Below are 17,783 nucleotides of genomic sequence, written 5' to 3' on the forward strand. Positions count from 1 at the left end.
CCTTTATATTGTTACTGTCTTATTTTATGAATAGCACCACCATAGCATTTTTATAATTAGGGTGATTTGTAAAAGTTGGAACATGCACTGCCCTCAAACCACAGTTGATACAACAAAGGATGTGTTCTCTTGTAGAAAATCTTTTGGAATCTTGAGAATTTTGTTATGGTCTCCTGCCTCTCAGATGACTTCATACTCATAAGATTTGTGGTCCCTTATAACCAGGCCTGCAGAAATCTTTACTGATTTTTGTATTGTTTAAAAAGTGCAAAAAACTAGAACATTCGCATTTTTGTTAATACTTCACAATCGGGTTCGACTGGTGCGTTAGCTAACGTTAACAATGAACATAACTTCAACAGCATTTTTTATCTTAGTTTATGTTAATTTTAGCATTTAACAAATACATTTTTTAAATCAGACATAACATTAGTCAATGCACCATGAACTAACATAAACAGTTTACTGACATTAGCACAGATGAGTAAATGCTGAAAAACTACATTGCTTGTTGTTAGTGTGCGTTAATGCATTTACTAATGTTGACAAATACGAACTTATTTTATATTTATAGATGATATATCTGAATAGTAGGTGCATCAATTCTCCAGTACATATGCTCTATGTAATAGGGTGTAATAATGTCTTGTACCTGGACACCAGTTATTGTCAAAGTGCTGTGGAAGATATTCTAAGTGTAAATATTAGGTTTAATCAGCTTCCAGTTTCATGTAGAGTGGATGAGATGGGTGCAAAAAGAGCTGATGTGAGAATGTACTGTATTCCAGCATTTAATACCATTAGGGTTTTTATAACATGTAAAATTTACAGTAATGGAGTTTTATGAGTTCCCCCAAACACAAGTTGCTGTTTTATTTTTTCTTGCTTTTTATAAACATTAACTAAATAAAACATGCTAAGATAATAGGTAATGCAAATACATATAGGTATATCATGCCAAGTAAACACATTTAGGGGGTTTTCCAGATTTTCATAAAGTCAAATATGAACACAAAACCGTCTCTGTGTCACTCTCATGCTGTTCATTTAAATGAATTGGTGTTATTTCCTTTTAAACACAGCCCATCATTCGAGCCTAAGTGCTCAAGATCATTTATAATGATTTGTAACACAAACAAAGCTGGTGCCTGATGGGTCTCAATTTAGTTTTGAGGTCCTTGTCAGGTCCCTTTCTTCTCATAATGAGCATTAGCTTGTATACTTGAACAAGTTCATCACATCAGTAAAGCATTGACTAGCCATTTGATTATGCCACTGCTTTTATATCGGATGGTAATTCACAAACACTTTTTAACCCTGGGTTAATGGAATCAGGGATATTTTATTTGTAGAATGATAAGCCACATTTGCTTATTTGTTTTGAAGCATCAGGGAGAGAGAAGGCCATTTTGTAGAACATTAACATTAATAGCATATTTGACAGGATATTTACACACCGATTTATCCATGCTCAAATCCTCACACTTTATAAAAAACACATCACTGACCTCTTTGGAACACCACATCAACATCTAATCCAATTCCTTAAACTTTGTAATTAACTAAGTGAACATTTTTGTTATGCACTTCAGGATGGGTTCATATCTGACTTAATACAATCCAATTTACAAAACATTATTGCCACAAATGTAGATTTTTTTTAAAGAGTGCTTAAAGTACATTGTAATTACCAAACCTGAACCTAACCCATTAAAAAGGGATACTTCACCCAAAAATGAAAATTCTGTCATCATGTACTCAACTTCGAGTTGTTCCAAATCTGTTTAAATGTCTTTGTTCTGATGAACACAGAGAAAGATATTTGGAAGAATGCTTATAACCAGACAGATTTTGCCCCCCATTGACTACCATAGTAGGAAAAAATACAATGGTAGTCAAAAGGGCCCCAGAACTGTTTCCTGTTTTTCAAAATGTCTTCTTTTGTGTTCAACAGAAGAAGAAAAAAATGATAAAGCAATTTTTCCTACTATAGGAGTCAATGGGGGGCAAAATCTGTCTGGTTATAAGCATTCTTCCAAATATCTTTCTCTGTGTTCATCAGAACAAAGAAATTTATGCAGACTTGGAACAACTCGAAGGTGAGTAAATGATGACAGAATTTTCATTTTTGGGTGAAGTATCCCTTTAAGTACAGGTACATTCATCAAAGAATATTTTGGTAGGAGTCCATTTAGAATTTATTTTTATATATTAGTCTACACAGGTTGATAAATCAGATTATTTTGTTGACCTGTTGAATAGTTGCCTTACAAGACAATATATTTTCAGAGGCACATCTCGCAACACTTATATCATGCATTAGTACTTTAGTTGTCTAAATGAGTTTTTAGACAGTTATGTAGCATAGAGATAAAGAATTTATAGGTGAACTGTCCCACAATGAACATTTGGTTGAAAATGTAAATTCTGGTGAATACTAAGAAAATCCTTAACTTAAGTTACCTCAGTTTTAATGTACCTAGTGTGCTTTAGCTGATTTTAAACTAATGCTGCTATTATCGATCATAGGAATTAGTGACAAAGTGGTGAATCCCAACATGAAAAAGCAAAGCTTTAGGTTATGGTTTCTGTTGTGATATTACAGGAACAAATGATCATGTATGTAATGGTAATGACCATGTTTCTTTATATGAGTCATCACAGCAGTAGTTTTGTTCCATTGATTTATAATTATTTTGTATAAATTTCCTCTTACATGTTACTTGCCTGTCATTTCTCAGATCCCACTGAGAACATGAAATTAAAGTTAAAAACCCTGTTTTAAGTCTGTAAATGAGATAACCGGTGACCCACCTGTCTTTAGGAAGCTACAGTCTATTGTTTAGAATAAACAATAAAGTTTCTGTAATAACCACAAGAGCGATTTAGTGCACAAGCAGACACAGCAGATTATTACCGCTGCTCTAAAGCTCTCTTAAAGCTAAAATACACTGACTACAAGACTTTGCTCAGATTTTGCCCAGATTTTCAGTCTGGACTTGTTGCAGAAAGTCTGTGCCAGCATGCAGATTTGATCAGTTAGTGTGTTTCTATCTGAAACTTTCAAAAAGTCTGCAAGTGTATGATGTCTAGTTTAAAAAAAATCTGTTCACATTTTAAAAGTAGTGTATTCCAGCCATTACTCTGTTCATCACATCATTGCCCAATAGTCACTCATTATGTGGAACCATCTACAAAAATAACCAAAAAATGATACTAGAAAATCTATGGGAAATATGATTGTATTGCTGTTAAGTTGTATAGAATAATTCTTTAATGGGCTAACATGCTTTAAAACCTACATTTATGCAATTTAAGAAAAGATCTAAACCAAACTGAACAGACATCATTATGGGATTTTACTCACAGTAAAACTGGTGCGTTTGTGTTTCACTGAATAAGGGGTTTTCAAAAGGTTCATAAATTCATCATTTTCAGATGTTTATGTAACATGTACAGTCATGGCTTGAAATCTGTTATCTTTTTTTCTCCAGAACGGTGGGAGGTGTTGTTACGTTCCTCCCAGTGGTAAAACCAAGGGAGTTCTGGAATACAAGTTAATTGAAATTCCTGGAATTCCTCTAGGGCAAGATGAGTCAAAGGGAATGTATAGATTCTGCAAAATCAAAACGTCTCCAACAGTTTGTAAGTTACTGCATTTACAGGATTATTAAACAGCTCCGTAAACCTTGCACATACAAGTTAGTGGGGGCTGTTTTCTTATAGCATGTGGTTGATGAAGTGATCACTTACAAGCAAATATGTGAAAATGGCCTTATATATTATATACTACACATACAGGTCATATGTTGTGGGATGCCCTCTTACTAGATTTCCATAGTGAAATAAATGTTTTCCCACAAGTTTCCAATATAAGTTTGTGCTTGACAGATCACTGAGAAGAATAAGATCAGAAGACATATTACACAGTAAAAGATGTAAAGTAGACATAACATATTCAGTTTCAACAATACAATGGATAATACCACTGTACTATATTTACTTTAACTATATTTGCATATATGCATTTGGCAGATGCTTTTATCCAAAGTGACTTTGTCTGATGTGCGTTCGAGATACAGTACATATTGTATCAGTATGTGATGACAACTTTGTGTGTTAGGATTTATGTATATTAATTTAACAGACACGTCAATCCAAAGCAATTTACAAATGAGAATAACACAGCAGAAGTGATCAATCTAATGGTACTGGGGTTTATTTTGTTTTAGTTCTTTTTTCTATGAAAACAATCTCAGGTGACGTCTTTCCCACTATTTACAATCGTGGTCGATAAATAGGTTCCTTAATGACAGATTTATAAACTTTAACAAACCCCATTTTGGATATTTGGTTACACCCTTGAGGAAGATCAATAATGTATTCACACACGAGTTTCAAACATATTACCAGCAGACGGCGGCTGCAGTAGCAGCTCCCCCTAGCGGCAGACTCACTGCACTGACGATCAGCCCTACCTCCACACATCTCGCAGCGCAGTTAGTGCCTGGTAGCGATTTAGACGAGGGCGTATGGACTCTGAATGCATTTCCAACAGACCCTGATCGCACTTTTCTCATCTCGCAGGGATTATCGTTGAGTTCGTACCTCGACCAAACGCCATCTCGCATTTTCTCGCTGCGTTTCTCCTTCTGAAGGCCTGTCACAGAGTAAAGTGGCTCGGCGAGCGTGTGTTTAGACAGCGGCGAGTGAGCAGCAGCGTGTCCCCGATGGCTGGCTGGAAGGACGGCTCAGTGCAGGAGAAATATCGCCTGGTGGTCGTCGGAGGTGGTGGTGTCGGGAAATCAGCATTAACCATCCAGTTTATCCAGGTAACGTTAAGCGCGTAGATGATGAAATGTTGTTTTCGGCCCTTGAAAGAGACGTAGGGGTGTTTAGAGATATAGGTGGATCTTACACACAGAAATGGGGACCCCATAAGCGGAAAAGGGGGTTCATGAATCCGAGCGAGGCCTGCGACACTTTAACTCTCCGTTAATGATGAAATAAAAAGCCTTTAACGAAACATTAACACATATCTGAAGGAGAGGTCATTTATTTAGATGAAAACATTTGAGTGGAAACTCAATTTAACGTTAGTTTATAGACAGAATATCTTTCGGAAACTGTTGCATATTAGACTGAGAAAACCATACTAAGCAAATCACACACAAGAGAAATACTGACTTCTCCCTTTTCTTTTGGATGGAATAGTTACTTAAAAAATACCGTGGTTATTTTACCCCAAAATACCATAAGCCCTGTGAAACCATAAAAAAATCCTATGGGGTCTTTTTTAAACAGTGCTTTCTGATTCTTTCTTTCATTTTCTGAATGCCGTCACCAAAGTTTCAACTTTAACCGTTATTTTGTTATTGTGCAATACAACAAGAACAGGCTTTCTTTTCCTTATAGACATGATCATCATAGACTCTGTAAGGTCGGGATTAGTTTTACTCTTTTATTGAATGATTAATAGTTTCACCTTTGTCGTTTTGAAAAAGATTTACTAAAAGCAACAGTAAAAATTTTGTCATCACTTATTCATCTTCATTTCATTCCAAATTTGAATGAGTTTCTTTCTTCTGCAGAACACAAAATAAGATATCTTGAAGAAAGCTTTTAACCAAACAACATCGGGCCCCCGTTGACTTCCAGTATAGGCACAAAACCACCAGACATTTCTCAAAAGATCGTCTTTTGTTGTTCCACAAAAGAGTCATATAAAAGTTTTGAATGACACGAGATGTAGGCGATTGCGTTTGGAGAACTATCCCTTTAAGTAAATCTTCATTTGTTCCTCGTTCAATGCCCCGAAATACTGTCCAGGTGCGCGTTTCCCGAACAACGACATAACTCGCTGGTTAACCACCATAGTACGACGATGCATCATTGGGGAAATTAACGATGTAGTTACGACTGTTTCCCGAAACCGTATTGACTCTGTCGGAGATCAATCATTTGAACCAAGTTGGTTCAGCAATCTAGTTGATGACGTTATACAGGTGGTGGAGTAATGACGTCCGCTAATAAATACATTCAGATCGTATTCATGCCAAATTCTTGCTGTAAATAACATGCATTGCATTTAACAGCGACTCTTGTTATTCTATTTTTGTTATCTGTTGTTTTATTTCACGCTATTTCATTCATTCATTCATAAGTTTCCTCCAACGTCACTCCGTCCCAGCTAGGCACCTCAGGCCAAAATCTGTCCAATATGATTGAATTTATGGACAGCAAGGCGATTATAACCACATTGCAGCAAATTAAAGTGTAACACTGTGTCATAATAATAACTTGGCTAGAGCTATTTTCGACATAATTCGAGGAAATATTTTGAATAAAGGGGTTAATTTGTTTATGGGATGATTTGGTTACTTCATAGGAAATTAGATTTGCACAACATCTAGTTATATAAATTCATACCTCACGTTTTTATATTTGCCATCATAGATGGCTTCATAGATTTTTGGCAGACTTAGAGTGCTTGATTCGAAAGTCTGATATTCATATATTAAAAAAAAAAAAGAAGCCTTCTCACAAGCCTGACCTCATGATCTTAAATCTGTTTTTTAACAATACCATTAATATTTGGGCCGAATCAGTCTGATTAACAGACTTAGGCCCTGGCCACACGAACACGGGTATAGAGGGTATGCCCACGTGAGCACGCCGGAACGCGCCTGCTTGAGTGGTAAAACACTGGGCAAAATGAATGGTTACAATATCAGGAAACGCAATTACGCGCAACATTTGAGTGTCTAAGAACACCTGATTCCTTTGTAAGTCATAAGGTAGTCGTAAGGATCACCGTCGAATTCCAGCTGCTTGTAGTTTTAGTCCCGGTTTTTTGTTCCTCCTATTGAATGCAGCCATTTTGCCTTAGTTTTACCACTCAAGGGAGCGTGTCCCGGCGTGTTCACGTGGGAAAGTGACGTCAATGCATGCCCTCTATTTTCAAAGCCGTAGCTTTTTCTATGCGTTTTGGCCGTTCGTCCACATGCAAACGCAGTACCCGGTCACTGAAACCGAACTTTTTTGAAAACTCCGACCAGGTTGAAGATTTTTAGAAACTCCGTTTTCAGTGTTAGACGGTGAAACCGGAGATTTGGCGTATGACGCTATCACCTTTATTTGACGTCAGATTCCACGCTTCTGATTGGCCAACACGGCTTTATGGTTAGGGTTATATCACCACCTGATAGTTTGGCATGCTTTTGACAGCGTGTTATAGCGTGTTTTTGCGTTTTCGTGTGGACTGCGTTTTTTTTTTAACGAAAAAGTAAAAACTCTGTTTATAAAAATACCAGTGTACCTGTGGACTAGGCCTTAGAGAAGAAAAGCCTTTTTAATTTCTTTATATACTTTTTCGGAGGAGTACTACTGTTGTGTCTGCCTTTATTCATGTCAAACAAAAAGTGTTTTTCTTTTTAACCAGAATTTCCTCCTCCTGTATCAAAGACTGTCTGTATCTTTGCATTCATGCAATCAAGAGTAATATGCTTGAGCACCCTGTGCCCTTGTGATTTTTATTAATGCTTACCTGGTGCTAGCAAGAACACCACTGAGCTCAACACGTGTTGACTTCATGATCTGATACTAGTGTTGTCACGGTACCAACATTTCAGTAGTCGGTACCAATACCAGTAAAATTCCACAGTTCTCGGTACCAATTTCGGTACCAAAGCAAAACACAAGTACATGCTAATTGAAACACAATTTTATTAATAAAGCTCATTGTTAATATAAATGTATAGAAAGCAATGCCATTTTGTATACATGAAGTATAAGTTAATTGTTGCTGAAACTGTTGTGTGCTCTCTGGGGTCTTTCATGCTGATGAACATCCTCCTCAGTCTGCTGCTGTAGAAGACAAATAGAATAAACTTCAGTAAGGCAACTGACTGAACAAACATGCATATGCAATATTAAAACAAACCTCAGTTTTTATACTGCATTTACACAAGATTACTTGCATTAAGGTAACTGTATATTAAAATAATAAATGCAACAGATATATTTTTCTTTAGTTTAAATGTGGCTTTTTAAACCTAATAGAGTTATCTATCCAAGACATACACATTGCTAGTCATGCAGTTAGTATGATAGTTTTCTAGCACATAGATTGCAGATAGGCCTAAATAAAATACTAGGTACTGTAAACCCCACCCTGTCCTCCCATTAATTTTACTCCATTACAGTTATAAAAGCATTAAATGGTTAATAAGGACACATGACTGGATTAGCATTGGCGCTAACAAATTAACACGCAAACAGGGATGTTTATTTTGACGTAACCTTTAACTTAACATATGCTACAACATTCATAATGCAAACGCGAACATAATTTGAAACTTACCGCTTGAACTTGTTAACTTAAATCCGGATGCTTCCTCGTTTCACCACAAAACTCTGTTCGTTTTCTTCGTGATATGACTTTAATCTGAAGTATTTCTGTGCGCATCTCTTGTGGATCGGAGCCGCGCTTATCCGCTCATCACGTCTTGTTGCGTCTATAAAAAGTTTCCGACTAACAACCTGTCAGACAGAGCATCAGTACCCGGTTGACCCGGTACGTCGGTACTACCGGGTCTTGTGAAAATTAGGTACCGACAACTTTTTTATTTTTAGGTACCGACTTGGACCCGAAGTACCGGTACTTTTGACAACACTATCTGATACTAGCAAATCAGCTGATCAAAATCCCTTTAAATAGAAAAGATTGGCTAAAGTAGACTACCAAAATTATACATTAACCAAGCACACTCTGGCATGCAGAGAAAAGATATCGGATGTTTTTTTATAAAATGAAATGGGTGAAATGTAGTCCAGAGAACCTCTCGTGGAGTCCATAGAAAGACCCTTCCTGTTTGAGTGTTTCTAGAAATCTTCGCCAGCGAGAAAGCAGCCCAGCTGTTTTCAGTCTCTAGGCTTTCCCATTCAGATGTGTGTTACTAAGGAAGGTTTCATCTGAGTCATGTTGGTTTAATGACCATAGGATCCGGAATTCAGGCTCTGAAAGAGGAAGTCCCTCCACTCCTTCTTAGTCTCCAAGGACCTCCTGGATGTGTGTGGGAAACTATGTGATGACTCGACTCACACTGCTTTGCGTCAGTATGTTAGGTACATGCTTGACAGTCTTCATTAGTAATGCCGTCAAGAACATAATCAGATGGAGGCACTGTTTATGTTACTTTGGTGGCCTGCTGCGCATTCGTAACGCATGCGGGCTGCACGGTGCCATAGTGACTTTACTACAAAAACAGACTGGTTGATGTCAAACTAGAGTCATGGCATAGGTCGTAAGCAGCACCAGCCAGGCATGTGACTCAGACCAGAATGGATTACGTTTACATCATTGTGATGCAATTCAATCCGAAGGACGGAGTTTTATACGCATATTACTTGTATTGGGTTACATATATATTTAAACCTCTCTCATATAATTAAGCCTGGTGTTCAAGAACTAATTCAAGAAGAATTTTTTCATCATTCATTGCAAATTAGTGATTTGTTTAAACAGCTGCTTGATTCGTGAATCGTGATTTTCCCCCCCCCTTGTGCTATAGTTGGTGTTAATAAACAGTTTACAGAAAATATGTAAGGTTCCATTCTCATGTACTTCTTGTGAATAACAGCTCTTCCTTATTAGCTCAAAGTGTACTGACATTTTTATCTGCTCAGACGGTCTATGAGAGTACACTAAGCATAGCATGTTACTTTGGTGGCACGATCACATGTTAGCTAATATTAGCTCTTATCACTAGCTCTCTCATTTCTGGGAGAACAGACTCCCTGCAGCACAGTTTCTTTGCGCCTGCACTGTGGTCAGCTCACCGTGGTTCCCTAAGAGAGGGATTTAGCTTTGAAGGCCTCTAGGACACTAAGAAATACGAATAACTTATATCTTCGATTTAGGAGCTTATTATAGATGTTTTGATTATTAAAGGGATAGTTCACACAAAAATGAAAATTCTGTCATCATTTACTCACCTTCAAGTTGTTCCAAACCTATAAAGCGATATGGTGTAATGATGGTGGACTTTGTGTGTCTGCACGTGGTGGAGAAAACAGCTTTTGTTTCAAATTTTTACATTTACTAGTTCGTTTCAACAAATCACAAAGTTACAGTTTATTAGAGGCTTTATGTTGAAAAGTACTGAAGTGGTTAAAGTAAAAGAGTAGTTTTTTTCCTCCTGTGAGCTCACCTGTTGGTTTCTCACACTGCTGCCTTGATGTCAACGTGTACAGATAAACATGGTACTATTTTCCAAACCTTGTGTGACTTAGAAGCGTCTCTGTTCTGTATTGGGAGCTCCTCCAATTTCACATTACAATCACATTCCGCTTGGTACAACGTTTACAAAGTGCTTGACCATTTAAGTCCTAGCTTTTTTTGTGTTGGCTTCTTTTATTAGAAAGTGATGTATGGAGTGATGTGTATTTATGGGAAAAGAGAGGGACTCATGCATTTTCCGCAAAATCACCACACCATAAGAGCACATGTGATATGTGTGTCACTTTGGAAAAAGTGACGTTGTTTAGTAGATTTATTTCAGTGCTGAGTGATGCATCCAATGCTCAGCTGTAATATAGGCAGAGTTTTTACTTTTGCATCTGTTGGGGTCTGGAAAGTTGGCATTAGCAGCCGGAAAATAGACAAGTTCTAGTGCACAGCCAACAGAAAACATGATGTGAGCTGATTGCCATGATAACTGTGAAGATTAGGATTGCTCTGACGTGGCAGGTAAAGACACGTGTATAAGCGTCGACTCGAGCAGTGTGACACTAAAGCGAAGTCAAAAACATAATGCAAGCATGTAGTGTTTCAATAAATTATATTTTAGTTAACACGGGGATGCCATGTTGCTCGCAATAATAATATTACAGAATGTTAATTAAGCATTTTATTCATTTAATTCACATACTTAAAGGAATAGTTTACCCAAAAAATGAAAATTCTGGAATTATTTCCTCCCCCTAAAGTTGTTCCAAACCTGTATAAATTTCTTGGTTCAAAAGAAGATATTTTGAAGAATATGCAAACCAAAGAGTTCTGGGGCACCATTGACGTTTTTATACTACAAGTATGGTAGTGAATAGTGGCCCAGAACTGTTTGGTTATTAACATTCTTCCAATTATCTTTTTGTGTTCAACAGAACAAAGAAATGTATACAGGTTTGGAACAACTTGAGGGTAATTAAATGATGACAGAATTTTCATTTTTGGGTGAATTATCCATTTAAATAGTGATAAAGCAGTTTTGGACAAAGGAGTGGTTTGATTATGCACGCAAGGATTCCTGCAAATTGTTTATTATTTATTAATGCAAGTGTTTTTTGAAAATAGGTGCTGTTGTAGATCAGTTGGTAGAGCAGCGCAAAGGTCATGGGTTTGATATCCAGGAAACGCACAAACCGATATAAAAAGTATAGCATGAATGCACTGCAAGTAACTTTCAAAAAAGCATCTGCCCAAAGCATACATGTAAATATTCTGTAATAATACATTTGAAGAGTTTGGTTCCAAAATGAGATAACTCATGTTTTTTTATTTGCATTCCAATTAATATCACTCAAACTGCCGTTGGTTTGTTTTGATATAGCCATAATAACTAAAAAAATACTGCTAATTAACAATAAAAAAAACACAATTAAACATAACATAATAAAAAACATGATTTTTGATTTTTTTTTAAAAAACAGAGTTATCTCATGGAACCAAACTTTGCTTTAATCCTTTGTTCTTGGACACCTACCTATTTTAATAAAAAACGAGTATAATTGTGAAAATTCTCAAATATGCTCATATTTAGCTTATATCTAGGAAGGCTGTAATGTTGCAAATATGTTGATGATATCACATGCTATTGGCCTACGATGTGTGATTAAAAACAGGATATTATGGTTTGCAAGTAAAAGACAACGATCTCATGTAATGGAATATCACAGCCATATATATCAACATGTTGACATCCTGTGTTTGGGTCTTTTTTCCAAAGTTCTGGAACCAGGAGAAACAAACGGCACCAGTCAAAATTAGCAGACTGGAGGTTGAAGAGCCTGGGGCGAAAGAAGAGTGCATGCATTCCAGAGGGGCTGGTAACACACTCCTTTTATGCTCTAAAGTGACAGTACCTAGATTAGACCAGAGCCAGGAACTGATACATGGGGACTGTGCTTAATTTGAATTGAGAATGAGAATCTCGGCCCGCACGCCACCCCCGCGATCTTCCTACCAGTTTCGTAAACCAATCCATTGATGCGAACCAAGCGCATTAGGCGGATGCTGTGAGCGTAAACATCTTATGCTCCGTCCCAGCTGTAGCTTATCCACCGCTGTGCTGCCTTATCCAGTGCTTTAATAAAAAACACTGACAGGCCAATTCATCTCAGTGTCTCAGGAGGTTACGCCTCATCATCAGAAATGGAGCACACAGTGTACCTCATTTACTTAACTGTCTATTGTAGGTGACGCGCATGCCCAACTCATCTAATAACACTTTCGCCGGTGTTTTCAGCCCTCGTTTAAAAGAAGTTGCTCTTTTTTTGTGTGCTCTGCTATTGAAAACACAGCTTTGCACTGGTTTGAGTAGCAGTTTGGAGAAGTGGCAAGTTTTGTGTTTCGAGTATGCATGCATGTGTGTTTAAAGGAGAGGGGAAGAGTTTGTCGAGGGGGAGGGTACGTAGGCTGTGTGTCTGTGTTTGTCTGATGTTTGTTGAGTGGCGCCCACACACGTCTTTTGCTCTCGTACTGCCTCTTTCGTTAACTTCTGTGGCTTTTATGTGGCTCGCTTTCTTCTGAGGTATCCTGTTTACTTGCGCTAGCTGCTGGATGAGAATCTATCGACGAATCTTAGCTCGCACCTTTTCTGCTTTAAACTACGCTAAGAAAGTTACACCACACCTTTTGCGTTTGTGTACAAAGAAGGACAACGTTTCCATTGCGTAACAAACATATAATATGATGTTACAAAATAATTCTTATTGTGTAAAGCGTTGTTATTTGTTTTTTGGAGATATTTGTTTTCTCCTTTAAACTTAATTTCTATTAAACTATAATTCTGTTATACGTATTGTTCGCCTGATGTACAACAGTCTGTCAGAGATTTGTCTCTAAATATATCTGCTGAGCATCTTCATTATACAGATATGACATCTGCTTTGGGATCCGCTTATTGATGTTTCCGACATCTAGTTACAATCAATAGTGTGGAAAGAAATTGTTTGTCACTGTCAGTTCAACGTGTTTACCTCTATGGCTCAAGATTTATACATCTGCTGTAGTAACTGACCTGTCCTCTTGCAAACTGGATAAAAGTTATTTGGTTTGTAAAGCTGGGTGGGTAACAATGCAAGTCTTTACTGCAGTATGGAGCAGTCACACATGGGAGAGATGTGCTGACCTGATATCACACTCCCAGACAATTGCTCAACTCTCTCTCTCTCTTTCGTGCTTTTATTGTGCTGTGTAGCAATGTTTAAACCTTTTGGCCTTGCGTCTCCTGATGATTTTCCACACAGGCATGTGCCACGGGGTCAGTGGCATCATAGTAGCATTTGATGAAGTTACTGTTCAGCTGCTCTCTTTGAGTCACTGATCTCATGGCGCCTTTCCCCGGAAGCCTGGCCGGTCAGTCAGCCCCCCGCCTCACATTCCTCATGTGCCCTAAGTATGCATGCAAACATACCCCTCCCTTTTCCCCTGCTGAACACCATCCACCCTCTACTCCAGCTGTAGCCCATCATCATACACGCCATTCTCCAGCTGTAGCCCAACACCATCAACTCTCTTCTCCAGCTGTAGCCCATGATCATCCACCCTCTTCTCCTGCTGTAGCCCAGTGTCATCCCCCAGCTATAGCTCAACACCATCCACCTTCTCCTGCAGCTATAGCCCAACACCATCCACCCTATCTACCAGTTTTAGCTCATGATCATATACCTACTCTCTCAGCTGTAGTCCAGCACCAAATACCTTCTTCCGCACCCATAGCCCAGCACCATCCACACTCTCTCCCAGTTGTAGCCCAGGATCATCCACCTTCTTCTCCAGTGTCACCCACCCCCTTCTCCAGCTGTAGTCCAACACCATCCACCTTCTCCTGCGGCTATAGCCAGGCATCGTCCACCCTTTACCCCAGCTGCAGCCCAGCACCATCCACCGTCCCCTATTAATTGATTATCTCATGATTGTCTTGTGTATAAGGTTATTTTCTTAGAATATAAGCAGTTTGGCATTTCCACATAGTACATGTTTACTATTTTTCCTGTGTTTTAGTCATAGAACCTCTAAAATAATTATTTCCTTGTTTATTTAAGTAAATCTCAGTTGTGACCACTACTGAAACTGATGGTCCAGTTCGCAATGATCTTGGGCTGGACAGTTGTCAGAGAGCAGGACAAGCTGAGTTGAGTTCATTAACGTTGCAGCTGTTGCAGGGCTGTTAGACAGTAAGCAGGGGTCCGAGAGCTCCTCAACAGGTGATGCATGTCTCTCAGAGCCTGCTTCACGACCCCAAAGAGAGGAGAGCATGTGCTCCACTAGCACCACTTGGCCTCAGAGCACAAGTGTTAAGTGGGTTTGATAAACCTTTAGCATTGATCAAATGTTTGACCCTTTCAAAACGTTTGATTTTTCATATCTGATTCTAAATTGCCCCTATAGCTCAGATTGCGATAAACCCAAATCTTCAACAACCAAAACAATGTATTATTGTTAATAGAGGAGGAGTGCTTTCATTAAAGTGACAGTTCAACCAAAAGTGAAAATTCTGTCATCATTTACTCAGCCTCATGTCATTTCATACCTGTATAAATTACTTTGTTCCGTTGAACACAGAGAAAGATATTTGGAAGAATGTTAGCAGTGTTGGGGAAGCTACTTTGAAATTGTAGTTAGATAAGCTACAAGCTACTCATTAATAAAAGTAGTTAAGTTACAGCTTAGCTACCCATCTGAAAAAGTAGTTAGCTACACTACAAGTTACTATAAAAAAGTAGCTAGCTTCTTTGAAACTACTTTTTTAATTTTTTACAATCTCACATTAAAAACAATACTGGAGTGTAATATTTATTATAGCAAACTGTATAGTAAATTTCCTAGATACAGTACCGTTTTTTTACTTCAGTAAATATGAAAGTATACTACAGAATGTATAAAGTGTATGAATTTACTATATAGGTACTACAGAATACTGTAGTATATGTTAATAGAGTGTAATAGTTACCATAATATTCGACAGCAGTGATATACTACAAATGTACTACTCACATTTTTGTAAATATTTTATATCTTTTCATGTGACAACAATGAAGAAATGAAACTTTGCTACAATGTAAAGTAGTGAGTGTACAGCTTGTATAACAGTGTACATTTGCTGTCGCCTCAAAATAACAACATGCAGCCATTAATGTCTAAACCGCTGGCAACAAAAGTGAGTACACCCCTAAGTGAACATGTCCAAATTGGGCCCAATTAGCCATTTTCCATGCCAGGTGTCATGTGATTCTATAGTGTTACAAGGTCTCAGTTGTGAATGGGGAGCAGGTGTGTTAAATTTGGTGTTATCGCTCTCACTCTCTCATACTGGTCACTGGAAGTTCAACATGGCACCTCATGGCAAAGCTCTCTGAGGATCTGAAAAAAAGAATAGTTGCTCTACATAAAGATGGCCTAGGCTATAAGAAGATTGCCAAGACCCTGAAACTGAGCTGCAGCACGGTGGCCAAGACCATACAGCGGTTTAACAGGACAGGTTCCACTCAGAACAGACCTCGCCATGGTCGACCAAAGACGTTGAGTGCACGTGCTCAGCGTCATATCCAGAGGTTGTCTTTGGGAAATAGACGTATGAGTGCTGCCAGCATTGCTGCAGAGGTTGAAGGGGTGGGGGGTCGGCCTGTCAGTGCTCAGACCATAGGCCGCACACTGCATCAAATTGGTCTGCATGGCTGTCGTCCCAGAAGGAAGCCTCTTCTAAAGATGATGCACAAGAAAGCCCGCAAATAGTTAGCTGAAGACAAGCAGACTAAGGACATGGATTACTGGAACCATGTCCTGTGGTCTGATGAGACCAAGATAAACTTATTTGGTTCAGATGGTGCCAAGCGTGTGTGGCGACAACCAGGTGAGGAGTACAATGACAAGTGTGTCTTGCCTACAGTCTAGCATGGTGGTGGGAGTGTCATGGTCTGGGGCTGCATGAGTGCTGCCGGCACTGGGGAGCTACAGTTCATTGAGGGAACCATGAATGCCAACATGTACTGTGACATACTGAAGCAGAGCATGATCCCCTCCCTTCGGAGACTGGACCGCAGGGCAGTATTCCAACATGATAACGACCCTAAAAGAAGCTGAGGGTAAAGGTGATGGACTGGTCAAGCATGTCTCCAGACCTAAACCCTATTGAGCATCTGTGGGGCATTCTCAAACGGAAGGTGGAGGAACGCAAGGTCTCTAACATCCACCAGCTCCGTGATGTCGTCATGGAGGACTGGAAGAGGACTCCAGTGGCAACCTGTGAAGCTCTGGTGAACTCCATGCCCAAGAGGGTTAAGGCAGTGCTGGAAAATAATGGTGTCCACACAAAATATTGACACTTTGGGCCCAATTTGGACATTTTCACTTAGGGGTGTACTCACTTTTGTTAATTTACAGCTAATTTACACTGTTGTACAAGCTGTACACTCACTACTTTACATTGTAGCAAAGTGTCATTTCTTCAGTGTTGTCACATGAAAAGATATAATAAAATATTTACAAAAATGTGAGGGGTGTACTCTGTGAGATACTGTAGGTCAAATTAAATGGTAGTCAAAGGTGCCCCACAACTGGTTGTTTCACTAAAGTCTTCAAAATATCTCACTTTGTGTTCAACAGAACAGTACAATATTATTTTCCTACTATGGTATGGATGATGTCACAGAACTGAAAATTGCTAACATTCTTACAAATATCTTTCTTTTTGTTTAACAGAGAAAATTTATACAGGTTTGAAACAACCTGAGGGTGAGTAATGACAGAATTTTCATTTTTGAGTGAACTAACCCTTTAAGCCTAATGCACATTGGCCTCCCTCGGTGTAAAATGGTGTCTGGATGTGAATTGTACTGCTCCCCTCACTTTTTCAAATAGTAGGGCTTGTGAGGACAGACGGTGCGTAGTGCCATTGGCTCTTATTTATTAGAAGCAGTCTGCTGCTTTAATAGCAGTTCTGTTCTCTGTGCATTGGGAGACTGCTGGCCTAAAACGGTAATAGTGCTGTGTTTCTGTCAGACTGCCAAGCAAAGATCTCACTCTGTTAGTCTATCTGGAACAACGCACAAGCCTCTCTTTAACTTCTAAAATATTGTAATGTTACGTAGACAGAAAGCCTTGCGAGGATTTTTCTGAAAATTCCTCCCTTTTCTCTGGAACATAGCCAGTGGAATTCTGACCATGTGGATGGTTAACGTCAAGCAGAGGATCAACGAGCATAAAAGAGTCTGTTTGATCAGATGGGGTCAAGGGGGTGGTTCACTTGCTGTAGTGATACGGCCGAGTCGTTCCACATTCCAGGCATTGAATGAGTGCAGTATGCTAACACATGACCTCATCCAACTGTGTCATGTACTGTACTTCCTTGAATTTGAAGTTGTTCTGTAATTACTGGTGCGCTATTAGCATCACTGTTACTTTCAGTTTATTCTTCTGCAAACTTGAAATATACTTAAAACTGTTGAGGAGAGGTATGCTATTACCTTTCTAACCAGGTGGATTTGAATGATTTCCCTGACTT

General features: G+C 38.7%; 1 protein-coding gene across 1 annotated transcript in view; it reads left to right on the forward strand.

Moving 5' to 3' along the window:
* The first annotated feature begins 4,473 nt into the window (after positions 1-4,473).
* rras2 (RAS related 2) overlaps positions 4,474-17,783 on the forward strand; it is a 37,412-nt gene continuing 24,102 nt past the window's right edge. Inside the window, exon 1 of the mRNA XM_057339742.1 lies at positions 4,474-4,832. Within this exon, the coding sequence (XP_057195725.1) occupies positions 4,731-4,832 (102 nt within the window). The 5' untranslated portion in view covers positions 4,474-4,730. The remainder of the gene's footprint in view (positions 4,833-17,783) is intronic.

The sequence above is a fragment of the Triplophysa rosa genome, linkage group LG1 (genome assembly GCF_024868665.1).
Source record: "Triplophysa rosa linkage group LG1, Trosa_1v2, whole genome shotgun sequence".
NCBI lineage: Eukaryota > Metazoa > Chordata > Actinopteri > Cypriniformes > Nemacheilidae > Triplophysa > Triplophysa rosa.